We start from the raw sequence: 25,240 nt of genomic DNA on the forward strand, positions 1-25,240 counted from the left end.
GGTTTTACATTACAATACACCTGCATATTTGCCAGGCCATTCACATCTTCTGCCTGGATCCTTCACCAGCTCCTTGCACCCCACGACTTTCTCACTTACATCTCTACTTCCTTATTCTACCTTTTACAAACTTATGGGAACGTAGATCAAGAAGACCTGGGATGGCATGTCCACCGGAGTCTTCTGAGGTGACCAGAGTGCTATGTTAGGAGTTTTTAGATGATTTCATTACATTAACAAGAAATCACACAGCACTTGCCAGGTGCCAGGTATTGCTCTGAACACTCTGTGAAGATTAACTTATTTGGTTAGTGTAATGAACCTACAACATATATAATGTAGGTGCTATTATAAGCCAGTTTTATAGATGAGGAACCAAGGTACAGAAAGGCTAAATACCTACACAGAGCTTGCTGGCTAGTGAGTGGTAGAGTCAGGATTCCAACTTTTATGCTGAGTTCCTAGTTATTATCTAACTTGCCCATCAAAGACCCAAAACAACAGCAATAACACCAACAAGCAAAAATTTAAAAACCCAATATTATTCTAAGAAGGGGGGAAAAAAGCCCATACTATTTTAAAGGTCATTTCAGGAAAGAAAACTGGGGATTACAATTCAACTGGAGTCTGTACCCAATATAAAGGTAGAATAATCTCATCTATAAGGACCAGTTGGGGACCAAGAGTTACTTCTTTTAATCCTCACTCCACTGAAGGCTGATTTCACCGCTTCTTTGCTAAATATTTACATACCAAAGAGAACCATCTTTCACATGATTGATTTTCAGCAGACGAGATTTCAAGAGCCCAGATAGACTATTTGAGTCTAACATGAAGCACAGGAGAGACACGCGCCTTTGACTGCCACCTCTCTGGGCCTTCCTGAATGAAAACTGACATGCAGACTCCTTCCAAAATTGACTTTGCTTCAAGAACGTATTAAAGTAGAAATTCTGAGCCTGAATTTATCTGACTCTTCCACTAACCAGCTGTGCGATTCAGGACAAGCTATAGCGTCTTCAGTTCTGCTGCTATTGTTTTCATGAGACCTAACTGAAATAACCATAAGGTAGGCCTAGTGACTCACATTTGTAATCCCAACACTAGAGCAGCTAAAGCAGAAGGACTGCCATTGCATCCAAAGGCAATCTGTCTTAAAAACAAAACAAAAACAAAGGCAAAAAAACTCCCCATGAACACCACTACAAATAATAAATAAATAAATCCAAAACCCCCAACAAAAACCAAGAACAACAAAAACAAAATAAAAAGAAATAGCCATAAAGTTCTGGGAAATTGCAAGGTAATACGACAGGTTGCTTTAATAAATATGATCATCATTGTTGTGCTTAAGACAACTTGTCTACCTGCTGCTTCTCTCCTTTACCTCTCAAGTAAATTTCTTGAGGGCAGGAACCATGTCTTGTTTATCTTTGCCCATCAAGAGTGCTTCTTCCACATAGTAGGTAATCAATAAACATTTCTTAAGCGAATGAATACATTTAGGTACTTTCAAAAGAATTTTGGAGGCCCCTGTCTCAGCTGAGAAGAATCCTTGAAAGGAAAATATTCAGAATACCTGCTTCGACCACATGGTCCATGGTTGGAAACCTTTTGTACACAGCTGTGCTCACAGAGCGGAAGATAAGCAGGGATGTGAGGTTGACATAACGCATCAGCGTCCTCCTGAGCAGGCGCCCATGCTGGTCACTCCCATGAACACTGCTGGAGATGAGGAACATTAGCCTGTCTGGCCAGGGCAGGTTCACAAACTGGTTCCACCATCGGTTCACAACCAGAGTCACATAAAACCCTGTGGAATAACGGGAAATTATAATGTGATTTCTTGAAGCAGACATCTCAATGACACTTATGCTTTTAGCAGAACTTTAGCCTTTTTAGGGGTTGGGGACATGAAAATATATTATTATCCATACCTTGTGATTTTGCCCTCCAAGTGGGGGAAATATCCTATGTGCCTGGCAATGTCAGGGCACCCAGTAAGTGGGTATTAGAACTCAAATATCGATTGCAAATATGGAGGGTTAGTGAAGAGAAAGCTTAATGGTCCAGTAGCAGATTATTACCTCAAACTGTTTGGTGTTAATTTAGCGGAAGCAGCCCTGAAGACAGACTTTATGGATGGTTGTGTTCTATTGCAAGCAGTGACTTTTCGGGCATGCCTCTCAGCCTAGAAGCACTCGCATGCGGAGTCATCTGCATCATCCTAACGGACAGCTGTGTGGCTGCGTTCTGCATGTGACCTATACTTACCAAGCACAAAGGTTACTGGAATTTGTTCAGCATATCTGTCACAGTAAATTGATAATTTTTCAAAGTAACGTTTTTGGGCTCCTGTAAGTAACAATCTGGAGCAAAAATAAAATGCACAGCCCTTTATGATGTGATACTTCTGCGCCTGCTCTGCAGGTGACATTAAGTGCAAACAATTAAGCACAAATCATCTCAGTTTTTTAAGGAGGTATATTTTTCTTTGTCCTTAAACTGCTGTGTCTCCAAAGTTTTTGATTGTTTCATGTTTCAGGCACTAATGTTGTTAGCACATTAATGCTATTTCCTATTAAACAATGGGATTTGTTAACAATTCTGCTTTTTAAACTTTGTATTTTTTTATATAATTGGTTCACTGGATTTTGGAGAAAGGTATGAGTCCGTTTTTTTGTTTTTTTGTTTTTTCCTTTTCAGTACTGGGCACTGAAACTATAAGGCTTCACACATGCAGGCAAATGCTCTGCCACTGAACTACATTCCTAGCATGCTCTTTCCCTCTATTTTTGAGACAGAGTTTCACTGAGTTGCCCAGGTTGGCCTTGAACTCACTCTGTAGACCAAGGAGGTCTTGAACTTGTGATCCTCTAGCCTCAGCCTCCTGAATAACTAGGATTATAGCCCTGCACCACAAGGCCCAGCTCATCAGGAATACTTAAAAAAGAGAGTATTGATTTGGTGGCTAAGAGTTATTAAGTCATTATTAAATAATAACACTGGGCAGCTACTTAGCGCATTCTGGACTGGACATGCTACATTTCAAGGAATGAATGTTTCAGTTGCTTACTTTAGTGCTCACATTTTTTTTGAGATGTAAATAAAGCCTATTTAACAATTAAACATGAAAACTTTCACTCTTACATTTGGCCAATGTCTCAAAACTTCTTGCAGAGCTGACTTAACCTCCCTAAACTCATTCTCTGATATTGCTAAGCATACTTGTGTATAATGAGACCATTATTATGTTATAGGGAGGGAATTCAGAGTCAAAAGAAATCCCTAAATGTAGGTTAAAAATAATGATCAACAGGAAATCAAGGCTAGCCTTGGCTATATAGTGAATTTAAGACCAGCATAATCTACATGAAACTTTACCTTTTAAAAAAGCAAACAAAATTCATGTATTACTATAATTATAAATAGTAATATTTTTGCTCTGGAAATTGTTATTGAGTATGTTACAGCTGTAATGAAATGCTTCTTCTTAAAAATAAAGAATAAAAAACCCTAATATCATAAATAGTAATATTTTAGTAAATCCTTATTATGAGTCTGCTGCTAATTTTTAATAAAATATTTTATTTAAAAAACAATAATAATGATCAAAATGTGGAGAAGCTACACATGGATTTGCATAAATCAATAGTTCAGCCTACCCAAAGAATGAAGAAACCTAATGAAAGAGCCATCATAGCAATCATCAAATGTCCCTTTGGTGGGTAGAATGTTGATAAAGGCAGCTGAGGAATAATGAGGTACAGTGTACAACCAACCAGGTTGTAGGCAGAGCACCATTGGGAACTGGTACTGGCAAAAAGCTAAGGGTACAGCTGGTGTGGAGTTCCTGCCCCAGGTGTGAAGGAGGTGTCAGAGTTTATGGAGTTCGGAAAGCAGACAAGAGAGGCACCAGCTGCTTCCACAGGCTCGTGAGGGCTCTGTTGATGACAAGTCACAGACAGAGTAGCTTTCTGGAACATAAATAGAAATGGTCAAAAAAGTATTTAAGGTAGAAAGTGTGGGTTTTAGGATCAGTTAGGCCAAGCCAGGTTATAGTACCAGATCTGCCATGGATTTGGACCTTGAGTGTACTGTCAAATCTCTAGGAGTCTATTTTCTTGGTTTACGGGGATATATAATAGCTATATAACAGGGGTGTTGTAAGGATTAAAAATATCAAGTATATAAATAGCTTAATTTTTTGGATTTATTTACTTTTATTTAATGTGTTTACATGTTATGCCTGCTTGTATGTTAAGTACACACATGTTGTGCAGTGCCCGAGGAGGACAGAAGAGGGCGTCAGATCCCCTAGAACTGAAGTTTATGAAGTTGTTAACCACCATGTGGGGGCTGGGATTCAAACCTGGGTCTTCTGTAAGAACAGCCAGTGCTCTTAACCATTGAACCATCTCTCTCTAGCCCCATAAAAAACTTTTTAGTAATAAAATGGGTAATATTATTGCTGATTGGTCAATGAAAAATATTAGATAATAGATACAGAAATTGTAATAGCTAGACGGTTCAATAGAGATTGTCAGATTCCTTCAAAAAGTAGAAGAAATAAAACCAGTTTAATGAATTCCAGTTCTGCCTTATGGCCTTTTGTTAACATATAATTAGCTTCTTACAATAGGATTCATGAATTACTTAATGACATTAGCAGTCATGAGAATAAACTGTTTATATTTCTCCACAGGTCTGTTTGACTTTCTTGAGCTATTCATCCTGTAGTTCTTGGTAAGCCTTTGATTAGAGATAACAAGAATTTATAGTTTAACTTTAAAGTGAAGGAAAATCAAATTAATGATTATCATTGTAAATGTAAACATGCTTTGATTGTTGGGAAAAACATAAGCGTGTAATTTTGGGAAGTTTAAAGTTTGATATTGGAGCAAAAGTTGAGGCCCCGGGGAGCATTTCTGGCCACATGGCAACTATTCTCAGGCTTTTTTATTCTAAGCAGCAGTAGCAGCAAAAAACTCACATTAGTAAAAATAAACTAACGAGATAATTATCTTGAAACATCATTGTGTCTTCCATCATTTCATATTCTGAAGGCTTGAGTGACATAAAGTGTTAAAGTAATATATAAGATATATATGAAAAACAGAGGTTTTAAATAAGCCTTTCCCTCTGAGGATATTTTGGTGAAATCTATTCTACTATGCACACTTGATTGGGATAGTAGGATTTTTGTTTTTTGGGTTTTTTTTTTTTCTTGTTTATTTGTTTTGAGACAGGATCTAACCTAGCCCAATTAGCCAATGTTGACCTTGGACTTCTGATCCTCCAGTCTTTACCTCCCTAGTATTAAGATTACAGGCCTGTGCCACCACACCTGATATTGTGAGGTGCTGGGTATTGAACCCAGGGCTTTGTGCATGCTAAACAAGCACTCTACCAACTGAGCTACACACTCAGCCCTGGAATGACATTTTGATAGGTAACAAAATGGCTCTCCCCATTTTGCTTTTGCTAATGATAGTCAGATAAAGTAATAACCCTCTTCTCCAAAGGGACTCTTGTTGCTGCAAGGGAAGAATGTACGTGAGACCAGTGACACACAAATTTGTTAATCTGTATGCAGAAGAAAATGTAAATGCCTAGAAAATATGGAAATACAGCCTCAAAAACCTTAAGCTTTCCTATTCCAAGTTTTAGCTTTCTCCAATGAAGAAATGTAGGCATTCAACTTCAGTTTAAAATTTTAGAAAGTTTCCCTTTTATCATTCTGATAATATTTTTAAGATTATAACTTTCAGTTGTAACAGTAACTCTTGGAGATGTTATTCCTCAAATTTTCTATCAATCTCTCAGGCATACATCATGATGTTATAAAGAATAAATACCTCCTTTTGCAAACATAGAATCCTGAAATCAGAAGACATAAAGAGAACAAATTATTCTTTGGGCTTTAATTCTTTGATTGAGGTACTGGTAAGGTTTGAGGGCACCATCCTCAGTAAGACCTTACCTTCAGGTTAATGGAAGGAAAGCTACCTGATAAACGCCATTCAAGTATATGTTAACTCCATACACATCAAGCTGTCAAATCACAAGTTCACACTATGAATGACATCGTTGAGAGAAGCATAGAAACTCATTAGTCTGTGGATTTGCCTATTTAAAATCATCACAAAAGGATTTAAGTACAAATCTTCCAATTTCTGCTTAAACCAGGTCCAATTCATGCGGGGCTGGAAGGTGAGTCCTTGGAATCTGACAGCTGCTATCACTTACTCTTAAAAAAATGGTTAGGTATGAATTAAAATACCCTGTCCTGCAGAGAAGAAGACAGAGAAGTTCATGCAAAGGGAGAGGTTACATAATGTGAAGGCCAGCGGCAACCAAAGGGATCTGATTTTTGAGGCTGTATTCTTACATAATACTTGAGGGTCATTTAAGGAGACATGCAAAGCTAAGTACCTGTATACCAAACTTATTGCTGTGTAAAGAACAGCAAAAACAATAAATTCCCTGTACAGAAGCTTGTAGATGCTGCCTCTCCACTTGAGGAGCAACCTATGAAATCCAAAAAAAGTCGCATTTGCTACTTTACTGGAGTAAGTGACAGTCATCTCGGATAGCTTTTTCTAGAAGAGCAAGAAGACAAAACACAAGTTAAAAGTCATGCTCAGTATTCACATTGGGCATAAGTCTATACATCAAAGGAAACCCAAGCTAGTAACCAATCAGCCAACCTACTTCTTGTTTTTATAGTTTGGAACCTGTGGACACAGCCACCTCATCATCCAACATCTCAGTGCTAGACTTAGTAGCATAGAAGGGAAGGAACATGAGCTCTGCCAACAGTGTTTTTATAAATCTTAAAATTGCCATAATTGATAAATATCATTTTAGACTATGTAGCTACTGCTCATGGATAAATGAGATGGATGTGACATGCTGTAGTGCTTGCTACCTGTCAAATAACTTCTTAATCCATAGGAGGATTTAAAACATTGATATAGTCAGGCATAGTTGTGCACACCTTTAGTCCTAGCAGAGGCAGAGGCAGGTGGATGTCTGTATGACCAACCTGGTCCAAATAGTGAGTTCCAGGCCAGTCAGGGCTACATAGTGAGACCCTGTCTCAAAACAAGCAAGCAAGCAAGCAAACAAGACACTGACATACATTTCCAAAAGCAATGGCCAAACTCACTGTTCAGGCTTGTATTTGCCAAAGTGTGTAGAAGAAGTATTTATTCATCTTTAAACTTCTTAAGAAAAAATTTTTGGCTCTCTTCTTAGAAACCAGGAGACATCATTTAGAAGAACCTAGGAGATATCATTTGGAAGGACCCAGATCTTCAGGGCAATTTAATTGATAGGTTATTTTGGATGGTCTTACTGAGATGTGAGTATCTCTCTAAGTGGCTCTCAGGTACACAATTGGTACTCTGAACCCTTCAAAAGGAGCTCATATGCTGTTACAATAATGTTAAAAGACAGTGCAGACTTAAAACACTTAAGGATGGTTGGCTTTCTACTCAGCTGAACAAAATGAGTTTTCTTTTGTTTCGTTTTGCTTTGCTTTGCTTTGTTTTGTCTTGTTTTGTTTTGTTTTGTTTTGAGATGGTCATTCCAGGTTGGCCTTGAACTTGGTATGTAGCTGAGGATGACCTTGAACTTCTGATCCTTCTGCCTTTACCTCCTGAGGTCTGGGATTGTAGGCATATGCCACCACTCTGAAGACTCAATCCAGGGTCTCGTGTCTAGTAGGCAGGTACTCTACCAAAGGAGCTACAGCCCCAATGAGTCCATTACTCAGGACTCCTTATACTGAATCTGTTTCATGGATCCCCCAAGACTGATTCTCAGAATTCCATTATTTTTCACTGAGATGCTAAACCATTGGCCTTTGGGCTCATGACCCAAAGCTGATCTTTGTTTAAAAAATCTTGCTCAATTCCTGCCTAGCATAGGTCACATGCAAACAAAAGGAGAAGTTTTTGAAATTTTAGTTTTCTTAAAAAGAAACTGAGGAGAGCCTCACAGATTAACTTATACTGAGAACATGGAGTTTTAGGGTAGAACTGTAATAGACCCCAAAATAAATCCTATAACAGATTTTTCTATAGGGTAACCTATATCATATAGTTTATCATAAATAATAAAACTTTTTTATTCAGAAGGGCAAATAATCCAACTGTAATATGCCTATTTTGTCTAAATAAGTGAAATCTGGGTGCTATATTCATAGTACTTGAACAAAAAACACTAATCCAACATTATTGATTTTAATTAAAGGAGAAGAAAAAAGGAAAACCAAACCAAACCAGGGCCTTTTCCCATAAGTAAGTGACATTAGCAAAGGAAGAAATTCCTGCCGCAAACCAGTTTCACTTTTCCATCTTTACCGTATCTGTTATTATAACATGAACATGAGGAGAGGATCCTAGTAAATGAAGCCTATTTCATAGTCTGTTCTCTTAGCCGTGGCACTTTTAAATAACAGTCCTTAAACAACTTTCTTTTCTTTCATTTAACCACCCTTCTATTTAGGGTCTGTCAGAAAGCTAAGACCGCATAGCACAGAGTTCACAGTTAAAATGCATAGGTTTACATGTGCACTGACCTATTTCTCTGGAGTCTCCAGCAGGAAAGAAAAATGTTCAAATGTCAGGCTCTTCCTGAAGAGATGCCTTCAGATTGGTGTCGCTTGGGGTTCCACCCTTCACTCATGGACAGTCAAGCTTCCTTCTGTTCTCAGGCTGCTGTGAGGACTCAGCGTGTAACAAGTCCAGGGGTTAAATGTTTTTCCACTTGCAGAGGCCTGTTTATGCCAGTTTGCCCACTGATGACAGTTATAGCCGGGAACAAACAGAAGTGACAGCTGCTGATGTTGCTTTTTTCTAATCTATAATTATAACTCCACCTGCCGCCCAAAGTACCCCTTTGAGTAAGAAGTCAGTGGTGACGCGATGATGTCGGGCCATTTAAGTCCTTTAAGACTCATTTCAGCCCTGCCCTGGGATCAAGGAAGAAAGGTTCTATTTTCCACCGAAGAGTTCTGAAGAGATTCCACTAGCCAAAGAGGGAGATTAGGGCAGTCTTTTTGTGCATGAAATGAATAATAAACTCTTATGAAGTCATAAACTGGGACACAGGAATGTAAACAGAATTTTTTGCTCATTAGAGAGGTATTGAGAATGTCTTTCCTTTAAAAGCAGCAACTGTGTGTGTGTGCGTGTGTGTGTGTGTCTGCTTGTCTGTCTGTCATCTTTTAAGAGCATACAGAATTATGGTGTGTTGACTTGGTATAGTGGAAAGCTATAAAACATTGACTTATTACATTTTTCTGTGGTTAGCTAGAAGAATTTTAAGTCATTCAAGATGGTTTCTTTCAGACTGATAATATATATTTCCCTTCTTAAAAGAAAACACTCATCAGTGTTTTTTAAATAATAGAACAATTAATTTCAGGGTCATTTCCTGGGACACTTTCAACTTTCTGAAGTTACTTGTGCACAGCATTGAACCATAAACTTAAAGAAAATAACACCAAAACATGCTTTTTTCTTTGGAGAAGCACGTGGAGTAAAATACTTATTTGAAAACCAAGAATAAGGCAAGCCTGGTGCCTCATTCTTGCAACTTAGCACCTGGAAAGTCGAAGCAGGAGACTTACCTTGACTTTAGGCCAGTTTGAGCAATAAAGTGAGTTCCAGGACAGCCTGGGCTACAGAATGAGATCCTGCTCAAAGCAAACAAACCAACCCCCAAACATAAGTAAATAAAATGAAATAAGGAATACATATAATTAAATTTTCTAAAGAATTCATAAAATTTATATACACCTGACTGTCAAAGTGTAAGTACCTTAGAGCAGTGACAGAGTGGGAGGTATCTTCAGTTTGTGCCCCTATTGCTGTTCATAATTTTAGATGGGAGCGCTGCAAATAATGAATATTCATATAAAGACTGTATGCTAACTGTTGCCCCACTTCAGCTCCAATAATGAATATTCAATATATATATATATATATTTGCTGTTTATCACCTTATTTTTACTATTACACATCTGTGAGCACATTTGGGGGATCTGTGAACATGGAGAAAGCTCGAACACAGTGTTTCACATCTTATATTTGGGTTGTCAAGAAAAGCATTTGGATAGCTCTGTAATTACATTTATAAAGGTTTTCAGGGTTGATCAGTAGTAGAGACTTTGAGCATATCTGAAGCCTTATGCTTACTGAAGAGAAATATTGTAGGTTCTGTACAATCCCTTGCTGTACTCCCTGTTGGATGTGAGCTGGGCCTGATACACAACATAATTTCCAGGAGTCAAGACTGCAGAGCCAGGAAACCAGTGTCCTCCTCTGTGGAGCACTATAGGCACTGTTAATTGGTCTCATTTTTAAACAGCGTAATCACATTCTCACCTCCTATCAGGTTATTGTTTTTAGACGAAATACAAAACATTGCAAAAAGATGTTGTGATACACAATCTCTATATAAACAAGTCACAGGACTCAGGACAGACATAACTACAATTAAAACTTAAAACAAAGAACCAGGGGTTGTAGAGACAGCTCAGCGGATAAGAACACTGTTCTTGCAGAAGACCTGGGTTCAAATTCCAGCACTGTCATGGCAGCTAACAACTGTCCATAACTCTAGTTCCAGGGGATCCAACAGTCTCTTTTGTCCTCTGCAGGCATTGCACAACACGAGTGCACTTACTTACATGCAGGCAATACACGCATACACATAAAATAAAAATAATAAATAAAATTTTTTAAAAATCATAAAGTTCAAAAGTTCAGAAAGCTCAAATTATTTCATACTTACAAGTACATAAAGTAATACAAATATAATCCATATGCATCTATTATATACATATATCTCGTATATACAGTCAGTGCTCCATATTGATTGGTTCCATATCCACAGAATTAAACTCACTGCAGATCAAAAATAGTTGAGAAAAAGCCAGCATCCTGTTAGATTATGAGGAATGACTAATTAATGGTCAGAGAGAACATTCTAGACACAAATTATTCAGTGATGATTAGACTGAAAGAAATATCCCATTGTTGAGCTCTGACACTGATGGCTGAAAGATGCTATTTAGAAATGAATTTAGAGAAGCAAGCCACTATAGCTTATTTCAAATGTCTAACAAAATGCCAAATTGCACAGTTTACTGCACAGGACTTTTGGAAATAAAAAATTTAATTTCTTGCTTAAAATAAACCACTCTTCAAGATTCTAGAAGTATAATGTGATTAAAGAACAGTGTGATACTCATCAAACCACACTGAGGGGTGTTTTCAGTGGGCAAAAGTTCATCTCTCTAGACTTTGGTGGAAATTATTTTAACCATTATAATTAACAGCAAATAATACAATACACTATAGACAACTTGAGGGATCTATAAAATAATTTCACCAGTTCTTTTATCTCGACAGCAAGTATTGAGTCGTATGACTATCACTGTTCTGATTTTCAATAGTCCAGGTAAGTACTTTGGTTTGATTCCAGTAGAGCTCCAATGACAGAACAAGTCATTAAAAAAGAAGCAAGAGGAGCTAGAGAGATAGCTCAGCTGTTAAGAGCAGTGACTGTTTTTGCAGAGGATCAGGGTCTGGTTTCTAGCACCCACAAGACAGCTAACAACCATCCCTAACTCCAGTTTGATGGGATCTGGTGCCCTCTTCTGGCCTCTACATTCGACACGTCTACATACATGCAAGCAAAACACCCACATAAAATAAAAATAAATAAAATTTAAAAATAGAAGCAAGCATTTCCAAGTGATGGAGATACTGATATTTATCCATAGCTGACAGGATAACTCACTCTTTGTTCCTTAAGGGAAGACAAAACCTGAGCAGCAATAATAACAAGTTTAGGTAGCAACTACCATCTCTTAAAGGAGAACCAGCTACTTAAAAAAACCTCGACATTAATTTTATACTAACATACTCTACTAACGTGACAAATTCTTGCCAAATATCTTCTGAGTTCTTCGTTAAAACATGTCATATGCAGGCAAAACTTTGCATTCAAATACTAACCAAAGACTACAAGTGGCGTATTTTGGAGGAGGTGATTCTGAACATAAGCTGTGTAGATGTTATTAAATGAACAGTGATGAATTAATGTTTTGAATAGAAAAAAAGGGGGTTGAAAAAAAATCTGTGTTGCTGAATGGTGAGTTTATGTGAAGTGCACGCGCGCGCGCGCGTGTGTGTGTGTGTGTGTGTGTGTGTGTGTGCGTGATAGTCTACCAGAAAGGAATCTATTTGGATTTTATAATTGTTTGGGTATGAACGGGGAAAGTGGTAAGTGGAATGCAGAGGAAGGAGATGACGAGGGGTGTGGAAGGACCCAGAGGAAAACTTCTGCTGAACGGAGAAGAAACAGGAGTGGAGGAAGAGGAGGGACGATAAATCTGAAAAGTCTGACTTTGTCCTTTGTGCCTGTTTGCTAATAACAAACAAATGCTAGACACAGTGATTCTCAAGTTTGTTCAGTTGTCATAATTATTGATGGGCACCATAAAATTTTGATGTTTTATTTGATTCTGAAACAGGAATATTTTATTCACTAGCAAAAGAATGGATGGGAAGGGGGTTACACTGAAAATTCATGGGCCTGTAAAGAACAAGATGTCAAATTAAAAATGATTAGTTAAGTTTCCATTTTTCTGCTCACACTTGTTTCTGGCACTCACTCATTGGGCAATGTGCTGGATCCTTCTAGAAAGAAGAGAGTACCCTGGGCCAAAAGGTCAACAGAAATTCATAGAATACAACATAGAGAATAATCATGAATTATTTGCCCATGTTCATGTGGGGGGGTGCGTGTGTGTGCATCTGGGTAAAGGCAAGAGAACAATCTTGGGTATTGTTCCTTAATTGTTCTTCATTCTCTTTGTTTTCAGGCAGAGTCTCTCACTGGCATGGAACTCTCCCATTAGGCTACGCAGGCTGGCCAGTGAGTCCCAGGGATTCACTTATCTCCACTTCTCTAGCATTGGAATTTCAAGCACAAGACACCATCCACAGCATTTTTCACATGGATGGTAGAGATTGAACTCAGCCATTGTACTTACAAGGCAAGCATTCTGAATCATCACCACAGCCCTCCCTTAATTCTTATTAATGTTTTTCAGTACTACAATACTTTGGTTTGGTTTTGTGAACCACTAACAGTGATCCTTCATTCTTATAGGTAAAGTTTTACTGACCCATCCAGATAGTAAACTTTCTGAGAACTCATGCCCTATTCCATCCAGAGTTTTCCCAGATGATTGGGGTTTCCCTGATTGCTTTTAGTTGGGCATTCTATGTGTACAAAGTTTCTGATACAAGCAATTGGACAGGGAACTCTTCCAAACACCAAACCAAAGAGTGTGAGAAACTTCCTTAATTTTTTTCTTTGATTTCAAGGAGCAATAGTAAATCCCCATGACTAGAAACAATGTTGTTAAGTCTTCATCTCTGAACACAGTGGAGACTGGATATTTAAGAAGTCATCATCACTTTCCTTACAGAGACAAATTGCCAGGTCCACAAAACAGAAATGATTAGCTCAAATTCTGAAGGTGATCTTTTTTCTAATGGATGCTATGGAAACTTTGTTCTATTTTAAAAATGAAAGCTCTGAGTCTAGAGAATTATTACTAGGGTGCTGAAAGTGTATCCTGTACTCTAGTATCAATGACGTTTCTTCAGGAAATGCTACTGCTCAACTCAAACACATTCCAGATTGCTAAAGGAAAAAAAATTACAGCATATAATCAATTACAAATCAGTTCAATTTCACAAAAGCAAGAAAATAAAATATAGTGTTTACTCTGAACAGCTATGCAGTTCTGTTACTTGACAACCAGAGGTGGAAATAATATTGTGTGGGTAAAGGGAAGATGCAGGGGAATTTTATGTTTAAGTAAGAGGATAAGGCAGGCATGGGGGCAACACTCCTATAGTTAAAAGCATTTGGGAGTTGCAGGCATGAGGATCAAGAGTTCAAAGCCAGTCTTGGCTGCACAGTAAACAGGGTCAGCCTGAGCTACATTCAACCCTGCTTTAGGAGTTAAACCCTTGTTCAGGAGTTATAAACACTTGCTGTTTTCCCAGAGGACCCAGGGTTGGTTTTTCCAGAGGATCCACATGGTGGCTAACAACCATCTATAACTCCAGTTCCAGGAGATTCGATGCCCTGTTCTGGCCTCCGTGGGCACTGCGTGACATGGATGCACTAACATACATACAGAAAAAAACATTCATGCACACAAAATAAAAAGAAATAAGAAAAAAATTAAAGAAAATGGGGGGGCACTGTACCTTCTTTAATATGGTAGAATGCAGGAGGAAATGTAAAGTATCTGTTGTTTCTGGTTTTCTACTATATATGGTGGACTGAGCATCCTTCAGACATCTTTTTAGGATTTGTAACACATAATAGCCCCTGAACAGCCCTGGGGCGAGTCATGGTGTTGGATTAAGGGAGTGAAAGAGAAACTTTAGTTTTTGCTTCATATAATTCTGTACTTTTAAGGTAACCTCCACAGTTTTCCATGTTTAATTATGCAATAATAGACAGATTTGATTTCCCTTTTTTATTACTTATTCCTTGTCTTATTGCTATGACAAATGTCTGAAAAAAGAACTTAAGGAAGGGAGGGTTTGTTTGGGCAGAGTAATCTTGTTAAAAGCTAAGTCAGAAAGATTAGACCATTACTGAGAGGCTCTGGATTGCTCCTTGCTAACTTTATTAATATGTACATTTTGCCATGGCAATTCCATTTCTAGTAATCCTTCTAAAGTACACCCATAAACCAGCCTGGGGATGATGGTACACACATATAATCCCGGTACTCAGGAAGCTGAGTTCCTGTTCTCAATAGCTTTGTCACTTAACACCAGATCAGTCACTAGGTTGCACCACACACTATTGACTTCCCAGTAGTTTTGTTGCAAATAACTGCTCTAATGCATGGATTTTATGACAGTTGCCTAGGCTGCTTTGCAGAAACTTGAAGGCTGCTTTTTAAAATACAAAATCTTCACTGGGGCCTGCTGACATGACCTAAAATGGGATGAAAGCTTGGTATCTCTGTCTTCAAATTGTGTCTATCCCCTTAAGCCTTGGACCACATTCTACTCATCTCTACATATTGAGATGTTGATCATTGAGCAGTGTTTTGTCCAAGGCTGGAATACAGGGTAAACTGAGACCATCACCTGCAGGAGCTGGTGTGTATGTGTTTCTTATAGCTTGCCCTTGTGCTATCTCAGAAACAGAGAAATCTAGAGTACCTCAACCTTATCTCAAGGTCAGGATGCTTATACAAGACAGTGAGTAATTCGGCAGTCCCTTGGATAAGTTGGATCCACTAGCCCACAAATCTCAGGGCTGGAACATTGTTTACAAGAAGGAAAACATCTTTTGAAACCTTGTCTGTGACCAGTGGACAATTACCAAACTTTAGTCTATCCCAGAAAATCAATGAAAGCCTACTCTTCCCTTTATGAAGGGAGGAGCCTGGTCACTTTTGATTGTTGTTAGCTCCCGTCTGCTCAGGAGCTGAAGTTCCAAGAAGACTTGCCTGTCTTTTTCATAATACTCAGCTTTGTCTAAAACCGCTGTCTGGTATCATAATAATAAAAGCATCCAAATGTGACAATTCAATAATTATAGCATTATTTGTAGTTATAAATGTTGGAAAGAGCATACCAAATGCCCATATATAGGAAAGTGGTTGACTAAACTAGAGTACATTCATTAATGAGCCACATGCAGCTGCAAAAAGGAAAGGAAGATCCTTATGAATCCATATGGAGTGATTTCCAGGGTATACTAGATGGGGAAAAGTGCAAAACAATTTCATAAAGCAAATAAACACATGAAGGGATGCTGACATCATTAGTCACTGGGTAAATGAAAATCAGAATGACACAGGATGCCTATGAAAAACAAACAAAGCTGGGCATGGTGGTGCATACCTATGGTCCTGGACTCCTGAAGCTGAGGCATGAGGATCATGAGTTCAAAGTTAGCCTAGACTTCACAGTGAGTTCAAGGCCAGCCTAGGCTACAGAGCAAGACTATCTAAAAACAGACAGACAGACAGACAGACAAATAAACAACAAAACCCCCAACCTCCCCCCAAATCAACTTAAACCAAAACAAAACAAAATCAAAGAAATAAATGAAATAGAAAATAATAAGTGTTGGTGAGGATATAGAGAAACTGGAACTCTTGTACCTTGCTAGTAAGAACTGAAGAGATACAATCACTGGAAAAATGAATTGGCAGTTCCTCAGAAAGTTAAACATATGATCTCCATACATCCCACAAATTCTAGGTATATACATAAAACTATTGAAACAAACACTTTCACATGAATGTTCATAACAACACTATACTACTCAGAATTTCTAAAAAGCAGAAATAACCCTAAATGTCCACTAAGTGATGGATGTATGAAAAGATGTGGCAGATCCATATGACATAATGCCATTCACGCCAAAGAACAAGTGTAGATGAGCCTTGAAAATAGTATACTCCATGAAAGAAGCTAGACACAAAAGGTCACAGATGCAAAAGATCACAGATTGCCTGATTTCATTTCATTTCATTTCATTATTTCATTTCATTTCATTCTGCCCAATCCAGAATAGATATATCTATAGAGATAGAAAACAAATAGCTGTGTCAAGGAAAATAAGAGTAAATTTTTGAGGAGCATAAGGATTCCCTTCAAGGTGATGAAACTGTTGTGGAACTAGACCAGCACAGTGATTGTATAACTTTGTGAATGGGGTAAATGTTATTTGGGGGACATGTAAAGTGCCCGACTGTATACTTTAAAGAGGGTAGCTTTATATTATATGGAGCTCAATTTAAAGAAATCAAGGGATAAAGTATGTGCTTTTCAGGAAGAAAGGGGAAAATGTAGACTTAGCTGCTAAGTTGTGCAAAAGAAATGCTAGAATGATAAAGTTAACGAGAGCAGTTACTCAGGCATTATTTGAGAAAAACGTGGAAAGAATGAGGAAGTGGGAATGAAGGGGTAGAAATGGTTGGTGATGTTGGCCTCAGAGACTTTTTGCATAGCTCTGACTCTTAGAACCATAGTACTGTTGTCTCTAATCTTCCCTTAAAACAACTAAAATCAGCCAGGATGAGGAAGCAGCCTAATGAGAATGCAAAGACCAACAAATGAACCTAACTATCACAAATGAATATCATAACTGCACTTAAGGAGTTGGAGAAGAACCTCTTTGGGAAACATTATTTTGATCATATAACCTAAGGCTCACAGCATACATAAAATGTGCAGAAATACTATACTCTAGTTAATTAGTTAGATGTTAACAATTCTGAAACTATTTTATACGTATCATAGGATTAAGCAAGTAAGTATAGGGTTGTTTGGAGAAACAGGGATTGCAGGGAAAACAAGCTGAGCCTGAATTGTACACGGAGCCAGAAAGCAAAAAGTCTGAGTCTGAATTTATAAAGGCAAGAGGCTTATTGAGCTCATGCTTTTCTGGAGGGTGAGAGGCTGGAATGCACAGTGCTGGCATGTGGCAAGGTTCTTGGTGCCGTGTCTTTGCGTGGCAGAAAGACAAGCCTGATCGTGGTGGTGAAGGCCTGAGGATCCAGGCTTGCTTTGCTAATGGCTCTTTCATAACAACATTAATCCACTCAGGAGGGCTCTGCCACTCAATACTGTTATCATGGATCCCCATTACAGGCTTGCAGCTTGTAATGTTGGGAAGCACAAGCCATAGAGGTAAGGAAATGCTAAAAAAAAATAATGGGGTATGTCAAATGACACAGAGCCAAACCTTTAAAGAAGCCCCTAAAGAATTCCTGGCAAAGACAGGCATGATGCTGAGTATCTGTAATCCCGGCATTTGGGAGGCAGAGGCAGGAGGATTGCTGCAAGTTTCAGTTCAGCCTGGGTTACATAGTACGACTCTGTCAAATAAAAAAAAAAGGGAGGCAAATAACGTAGATAATAAAATAATATTCCCTAAATCCATACTGACATAAGGATAAATAGAGAAGAAAAACAACAACTTCTCTTTAGTAAATATAGGAGTTAAAGAAATTAAAACTTACAAAAAAGTAAAGACAGGAAACATTAATAAATATTAAAAGCAGAGAAAGATACATTGAAGAAACAACTTTTTAAAGTTTATTTATTATTTTTATTTTATGTGTATGGTGTATTGCCTGCATGTAGGTAAGTGCACCCGTGTCATGCAATGCCTGTGGAGGACAGAAGAGACTGTCGGATCCCCTGGGACTGGAGTTACGGACTGTTGTTAGCTGCCATGACAGTGCTGGGATTCGAACCTGGGTCTTCTGCAAGAACAACCAGTGTTCTTAACTGCTAAGCCATCTCTCCAGCCCCAAGAAACAATATTTTTATTTTTTTTTCATTCCAAATAGTCTGCATTTGGGAAGAATTCAATGCTTGCTTATTCATTTATTTATCTATTGAAAGACATTTTTCTCTTCTAACAAAGCCCTGAGGTTTGGTTTTGTTTTTTAAGATTTATTTTATTTCAAGTGTGTGTGTGTGTGTGTGTGTGTGTGTGTGTGTATGTGTGTGTGTGTGTGTGTGTGTGTGTTTGGGTATGTACATGTAAGAGCAGGTGTCCACAGAAGCCAGAAGAGAGGGTGTCAGAGTCTCTGGAGCTGGAATTATGAGTGGATGTCAGCCATTTAATATGGGTGCTGGGAACCACACTCAGGTTCTCTGGAAGAATAGTAAGTGCTTTTAACCTCTAAGCCATCTCCAGCCCCCGCCCCCCTTAAAAGAAAGAAATATTTATTTATTTTTGTTATTATCTCTTTTTAATTTTTATTTATTTTTATTGAATTTTTCTGTATTTCATACACAACATCTTAATCATCTCCACACCCCTTTCCTCTTTGGCACATTCCCATACCCCCCCACTGGATTTCATGCAGCCTTTCATTATGTTAAGGCCTATTGAGTCGAGTTAGTATCTCCCTATGTCCTTCACTGCAAGTCCATCCACTGGGGTCTACTCAGCCTATCTAGAGTCACTCCATTAAAGAAGATCCGCTCTTCCTCACCCAGCAGTAACGAATTGACCAATAGTTCTTCAGCTGAGATTGCCTGCTGCCCAGTTCCACAGTTCTATACTGAGTTGTTGTCTACTTGAGTTTGCATGGGTTTTGTGCATACTGTCACCATTGCTGTGGGTTCATATGAGCAAGGTCCCAGGAGCCTGTGAGACTCTTATTTCCATAGAGTCATGTACCTCCTCCCTTGGCTCTTACAATCTTTCTGCTCTTGCTTCCACAGTGGTCCTTGAACCAGGGTTTATTGCTCTCTGTTGCATGAGGGAGCTTCATTGATGAGAGTCGAGAGATGCATTAGTGTTCTCTCTCCCCCTTGTTCCATTACGTTCCATGAGTCTTAGGTGTAGAGGTTCCACTATAGATATGCCACTTAGGGTTGAGCATTTCACAGACACTTAATCTCTGTGTGTGACCAGTTGTGGAACTCTGTAATAGTCTCCATCTGTTGCAAAAGAAGCTTCTTTGATGAGTGGTGATGGGATACTTGTCTGTAAATATAAGGCTCCATATTTAGCACATAATAAGAAATCGTTATTTGTCTAGGGATGTGAAAGTCTTGGGGTTTTCTCTAAGATCTATTACCTCTCCAGCCATGTATATTTGGCTATGTTTACAGTACCACACATGAGTTCCCTCCCACTGAGTGGGCTTTAGGTCCAATTAGGTAACTATTGATTACCCCCGAGGTAAAAGAGCCACTCTTGCCCCAGTACAGTTTGTTGTGCCAGTCATCGTTGTGGTTATTAGGCCTTAAAACTGGGGCTGAACCACCAGTTCATGTTCTCCCTTAGCAGCTTGCATAGTGTTCTCTAAAACTATGAGACCTAGCCTTCAGGGAGGTAGATTCCAGGTCAGTTGAAGCTCCATTACTCCAAATCCTGTGTCCAAAACATGTCTTGTCTTCAGCAATAGTGTCTCGCCTTCAAGTTCTGGGTGGCAATCAAGGGCTGTGGCAACAACCTGTGTAATTTTGGGAGTCTCTTGGACTACCCTGGCCAACCAGTCAAAGGAATGTTTCTCCTCTCTGGCACTGTTTCTTGTTATGTAGCCTTCAGCTATACACATAGACTCATGTAAAGATGTTGTATGTGTAATTTTTCATTAGGTTTTTGAACTAATACATTTCCCTGCTGTTTTTTACACCAGCTAGGCATTATTCACCTCTCTTCTTTCATTCCATGTTTAACCCTCCATCCTCCTTCCACAGTTAAAGTGTCCTCATTTTCCCCATTTCACCCTTGATAATACCTGTCTCCTATGGTCCCCCCTCTCTTGAACTCCTTCTTCCCGTTTACCCCCATCGTTCCTTGTATAACCCTCCGTGTCCCCCTCCCACTTAAGTACCCCCACTTTACCCATTTCCCCTTTGGTAACACCTGTCCCCTATTGTTCTCTCTCAGGCTCCTTCTCTATATCTTGATGTAACTACAGGAGCCAGGAAAGTGCAAAGGAACCAGGGAGGTAAAGGAAAAGAAGGGATCCAGTCCCTATTTTTACACTCTTAAGTTATCTCTCTGCAAGATACTTTTAGTTACAAAAGGAAAAGTAGTAACATTACTGAGATAAAACCTGAGCAGTACCACATAATCAGCTGACCAAAGCTTCTCTGGTTATGTCATTTCAAAAGTGTGACTCCTTAACTTGATGTGATGGAAACAGCATGCCATCATTTCTACAAGTCTTGCCCAAAGTGTATACTTCCAATCCAACCATGAGAAAACACCAGGCAAGCATAGACTGAGAATCAGTTGACAAAATGCTGGATAGCCTAGATTCCACATGTGAAAGAAAACATGCAACATTTGTCTTTCTGGGCTTGGATCATTCCACTTAAAATGACTCCAGTTCTATTTATTGTCCTGAAAATGCTGTATTTTTATTTATGGCTGAATAAAACTCCATTTGTGTAGATATACTACATTTTCCTTATCCGTTCATCTGTTGATGGACACCTAGATTGATTCCATAGCTTGCAATATATACATATTTATATAGTTTCTGGGAGGTATTTGGGTATGGATTATTTTAAGTGAGTTTCCAGACACACTTCTTTGTATGTACTCTCTCCTAGAATCAATCAATATGCTTTCCTCTTTTATAATCGTCGTCTCACTTGACGAAAGAAAAAAAAAGTGTGCCTCTCATCATCCATCTTACATAATCAGGAATGTGAAACTTAGGGGGCACCAAATAAACTTGGAAAATGCATAGCTTTTGATGTGGGTTTCTGGGACAGTATGCCAGAGAATTTCCATTAAGAATCATTGAGAGGAGCATCACTTACTCACAGCAAGTGCGCACCGTGCAGTCTTTCTGAGAAAGGTCTGAATCTCATGAATGACTGCTTCACATTTGAACATGAGGTTGAGAGGGAGTTTTTGTTCACTTAGGAGGAAAGAAGATTCTGTTCCAATTCAGATGATGAACACTTGCGCTCTTCCAAGAACTGGTTGTGCCACATACCAAGCTGACTGGCACAACCACAAGTGATAATATGCCATTATCCCAACCTCTCATGCATGTGGTTTCATTCTTGTACAGAGTCTGTGTCTTCACAGAAGAACCAGTTCCCAAGAGCTAGATGGAGGCAGAAGCTCCCAAGACCAGCTGCCCCTTCCCTTTGAACATGTTGAAACTAGGGCATGGGAGATTGCTAGATGGGTCAGCCTATGATTCCTCCCACTCTGCAGTGTTCCTGGAGAACCGAGGACTCTCTGTGATGCCAGCTTTGGTGTTCATAACTTTCAAGTTACTATTGACTGCCAGTGGCAGTTTTCCCTTTTGTACATTTCTCTAAATACCTCCCCCAGTTCTTGGAAGTGCCTCTGTTTTATTAACATGACAACATGCTGTAAAAGTTCACACAATGTGAAAGGAAGGATAATACGCCCCAAATTCCGCCACTCAATAATAATTGTTGACTTTCAGTGACTGACTTTTCTTGTGTCTAGATACATTCTATGATGGGTATGCAAGTGTATTTTTCCATAAATGAGACCACACTGTACACTATGATAACTCATTATTCATTTTTATATGAAGGACTTCTTTTTATTTTCCTGTTCTCTGAACATAATAAATGACAACTAACCATATCTGTGGTTCATCATCATTACCCCACATGAATTCTATAATTATGGATTTTTATGTCATCAGAGATTAAACATGGCTGTTAAACAGTCTAAAGGGTTTCTTAGTTACTTCTCAAAGATGTCTGAATGTACAAAGCCTGCTTCAGTTGTACTTTTTTTTCTTTTGCTATCACTAGCTATGGGAGTGTTAAGAAACATCAAGAGAATACATTTTAGAATCTAAATATTCATTGAAATAAGCAGGGCATTAGATTTTTAAGTACAAAGTGCTATTTTGTCAAAACTCCTTTCTACAAAGATCACAGCTGAAATTTTGAGGTCATCAGTCATTCCAGAGAACTGACTCATGTTAATGACTTTTTCAGGACATATAGACAGATACTGAATTTCAAGTCTACAAGGGGATATAATTATTATGTTTTTTTTCTTAATATAAATATGATAATGAGCTAAACACTAGGAAAGAATTCAGGAAACAAATGGAAAAAAGAACAGGAGAGCTTCTTTAGGATTATAAAAGCAATTTTGACAAATTCTCTGATAGAAGTATTTTTTCATATAGACAAAAGAACAAGGCAGCAGTAACCCGCTGTTATTCAACAATATGCCTTATCTGTAAGCTGCCCATGATATATCTTATGTAGGCCCCCAAATTCCCTTATCAGTATCCACTTAGGTTCCCGTTTTCCCTCTCTTGAATAATGCTTTGATAAACACGCTTGTGAATATTTCCTTTAAAACTCTGCAAATACCTCTTTGAAGTTATGTATTTCATTATTTCAGGGTCACACTGGTTCCCTCTGAGGATCCTATGAGAACTATGACAACCTTGTTTCTAAAACGTACACATTCACACACCTCATTTCTTTGTGGTTCGTAGATATGACCTCTGGAGTTCATCCTTGGACCTGCTAAAGATTCATGAATCACAAATTAGGAATCTTTGCTTTAGGGTTAATTCCAAGACATGTAAAATTTTACTAAACTTTAACGCTAATTTGTATTAGTTGCTCACATGTGCAAAACCCCTCCCATATGCCCCTCTGCTTCTTTCAATTAGTATGTCCATCCTCCAGTTTATATCCAATTCTGCAGGTTTAGGGATAAATAATAATCAAGTTACATAATTTTTCATTGACTATCCAGAAGCTAAAGGGATTTGGGACACAAAACAATGTATTCTCCTTTACTTTAAGGTCTTCAAGAAATTTTTTATAAACCAATATGTTTCATTGGGTAAGATATTTTATAAGACAAAAGAAAAAAATCTATTTGATTACTCCATTCAACAACAACAACAACAACAAAAAATTAGTGACAAGTATGTGCCAGGCCCAGCTCTAGGAGCTGGGAATATACAGATGAATGAGCTTCTACGTTTGCTTTCAAGGAATCCACTGTAAAGGAGATAGACCTGCAACAAATCATTGTCAGGCAGGGACAGATTACAGTCTGTTACAATGAGCATCATTGATGCAGAGGTGAGAAGTGGCATGGCACACGTTGGCCAACGGGAAGGGTGAAGAGGACAGGAGCATCCTCACTGTGTCTTAGAGAATCTGCTCCTCTCACACAGCCATCCCCCACCCCATAACACCTGACTCTTCTTCCCTCTTTGCACAGCTCACTTCCTAGGAAGACAATACTAACGATTCTGTGGGTCACAGAGGGATGGAATATTAGCTTGACACTCAATTGTCTCTAGGATTGCTTAAAGGGTCTAGGAAGATAACACATAAAAACAAAAACGTCAGAACACATCCATCTACATAGTTAAGCTGCTTGATGATAACATTCATTTCTGCAGAGTTGGTAAGATGAGTGCCTCAGTGATTGAATCTCTCCAGGAGATGAAAAGCAGGCAAGCCTCAGGTCAAGCTTACATATGTAGATAAGCAGATTGCCTGACATCCAGGAGTGTGCATAATTACTGTAATCACAAAGAGAGACAGTCTCAGTAGCTTACATTAGTGTCTGCCTGTTTGCATTATTTGTTTTTTGTGCCATATTTTACGCCTTACTCAGAAGTTGGTAGTTTAAGAAATCAGCCCTTTCATTCATCCACTGCACAGCAGCTTCAGTTCCTTTGGAAGCGGGTGAATCTGAACTCTGCCTCTGCACATTCCCTTTATCTTCCAACATGTCTACATCTTTCCTTTCCTTGCTGTCTATCATCTCCTCTAAACTTCCTAACTTTGGATTGCCATTCATTGCTAAAATATTTTCTGAATCGGGGTTGGAGAGATGGCACAGTGGTTAAGAGCACTGACTGTTCTTGCAGAAGACCCGGGTTTGAATCCCAGCATCCACAGGGCAGCTAACAACTGTCTATAACTCCAGTTCCAGGGGATCTGATGCCCTCTTCTGACCTTTGCGGGCATTGCACGACACAGGTGCACTTACATAAATGCAGGCAATATGCACATACACATAAAATAAAAATAATAAACAAAATATCTTTAAAATTTTCTGGATCTCCACGTTTCATTAGTCTTTGGTTTTTGTCTGCCTGTTTCTGTGACCCAGGCCCTGGGGTTCCTGGAACCCACCACAAGATCACCCCTCAGCTAAGGTTTTCTCTTGTAATTGAGAAGAGGAAAATGTGTATGACTGTTTCCTTTGTGTCACACAGAAGTATTTTAGTCATACTGACTAGGATTCTGACTTGATTATTCTCAAGAAAGATTTTTTTGAATTTAAAAAAAAAATATTTTATTCACTATTTTTATTTTATGTGTATGAGTGTATTGCCTGCATGTAGGTAAGTACACCCGTGTTGTGCAATGCCCCTGGAGGTCAGAAGAGGGCGTCAGATCCCTCGAACTGGAGTTAAAGATGGTTATTAGCTGCCATGTGGGTGTTGGGAACTGAATCCAAGGCCTCTGCAAGAGCAGCCAGTGCTCTTAAATGCTAAGCCATCTCTCCAGCTCCATGAAGGAGCTTTTTAGAAAAGCCTCACAAATGAAGATGTGTACTGAAGAGAGCATCAGGCAGTAAGTGCTAGAGAGACTCTATAGCTAGGTATAATAGCAGACTAGACAGAGTTGAAGGG

General features: G+C 38.7%; 1 protein-coding gene across 3 annotated transcripts in view; it reads right to left on the reverse strand.

The window, feature by feature from the left end:
• Positions 1–9,106, reverse strand: part of Best3 (bestrophin 3) — a 46,276-nt gene extending 37,170 nt beyond the window's left edge. For 2 of the 3 annotated variants that reach the window (XM_029558992.1, XM_029558991.1), the window contains exons 1-2: positions 6,436–6,507; positions 1,580–1,813 (exon numbers count right to left, since the gene is read on the reverse strand). In XM_029558992.1, the coding sequence (XP_029414852.1) occupies positions 1,580–1,742 (163 nt within the window). In that variant the 5' untranslated portion in view covers positions 1,743–1,813; positions 6,436–6,507. Of the gene's footprint in view, positions 1–1,579; positions 1,814–2,274; positions 2,370–6,435; positions 6,603–8,587 lie in introns of those variants that run through there. The other variant, XM_008823702.3, reaches the window with a different exon arrangement.
• Between the last annotated feature and the right edge of the window lie 16,134 nt (positions 9,107–25,240).

Source organism: Nannospalax galili, unplaced genomic scaffold, assembly GCF_000622305.1.
Source record: "Nannospalax galili isolate Female #2095 unplaced genomic scaffold, S.galili_v1.0 scaffold749, whole genome shotgun sequence".
NCBI lineage: Eukaryota > Metazoa > Chordata > Mammalia > Rodentia > Spalacidae > Nannospalax > Nannospalax galili.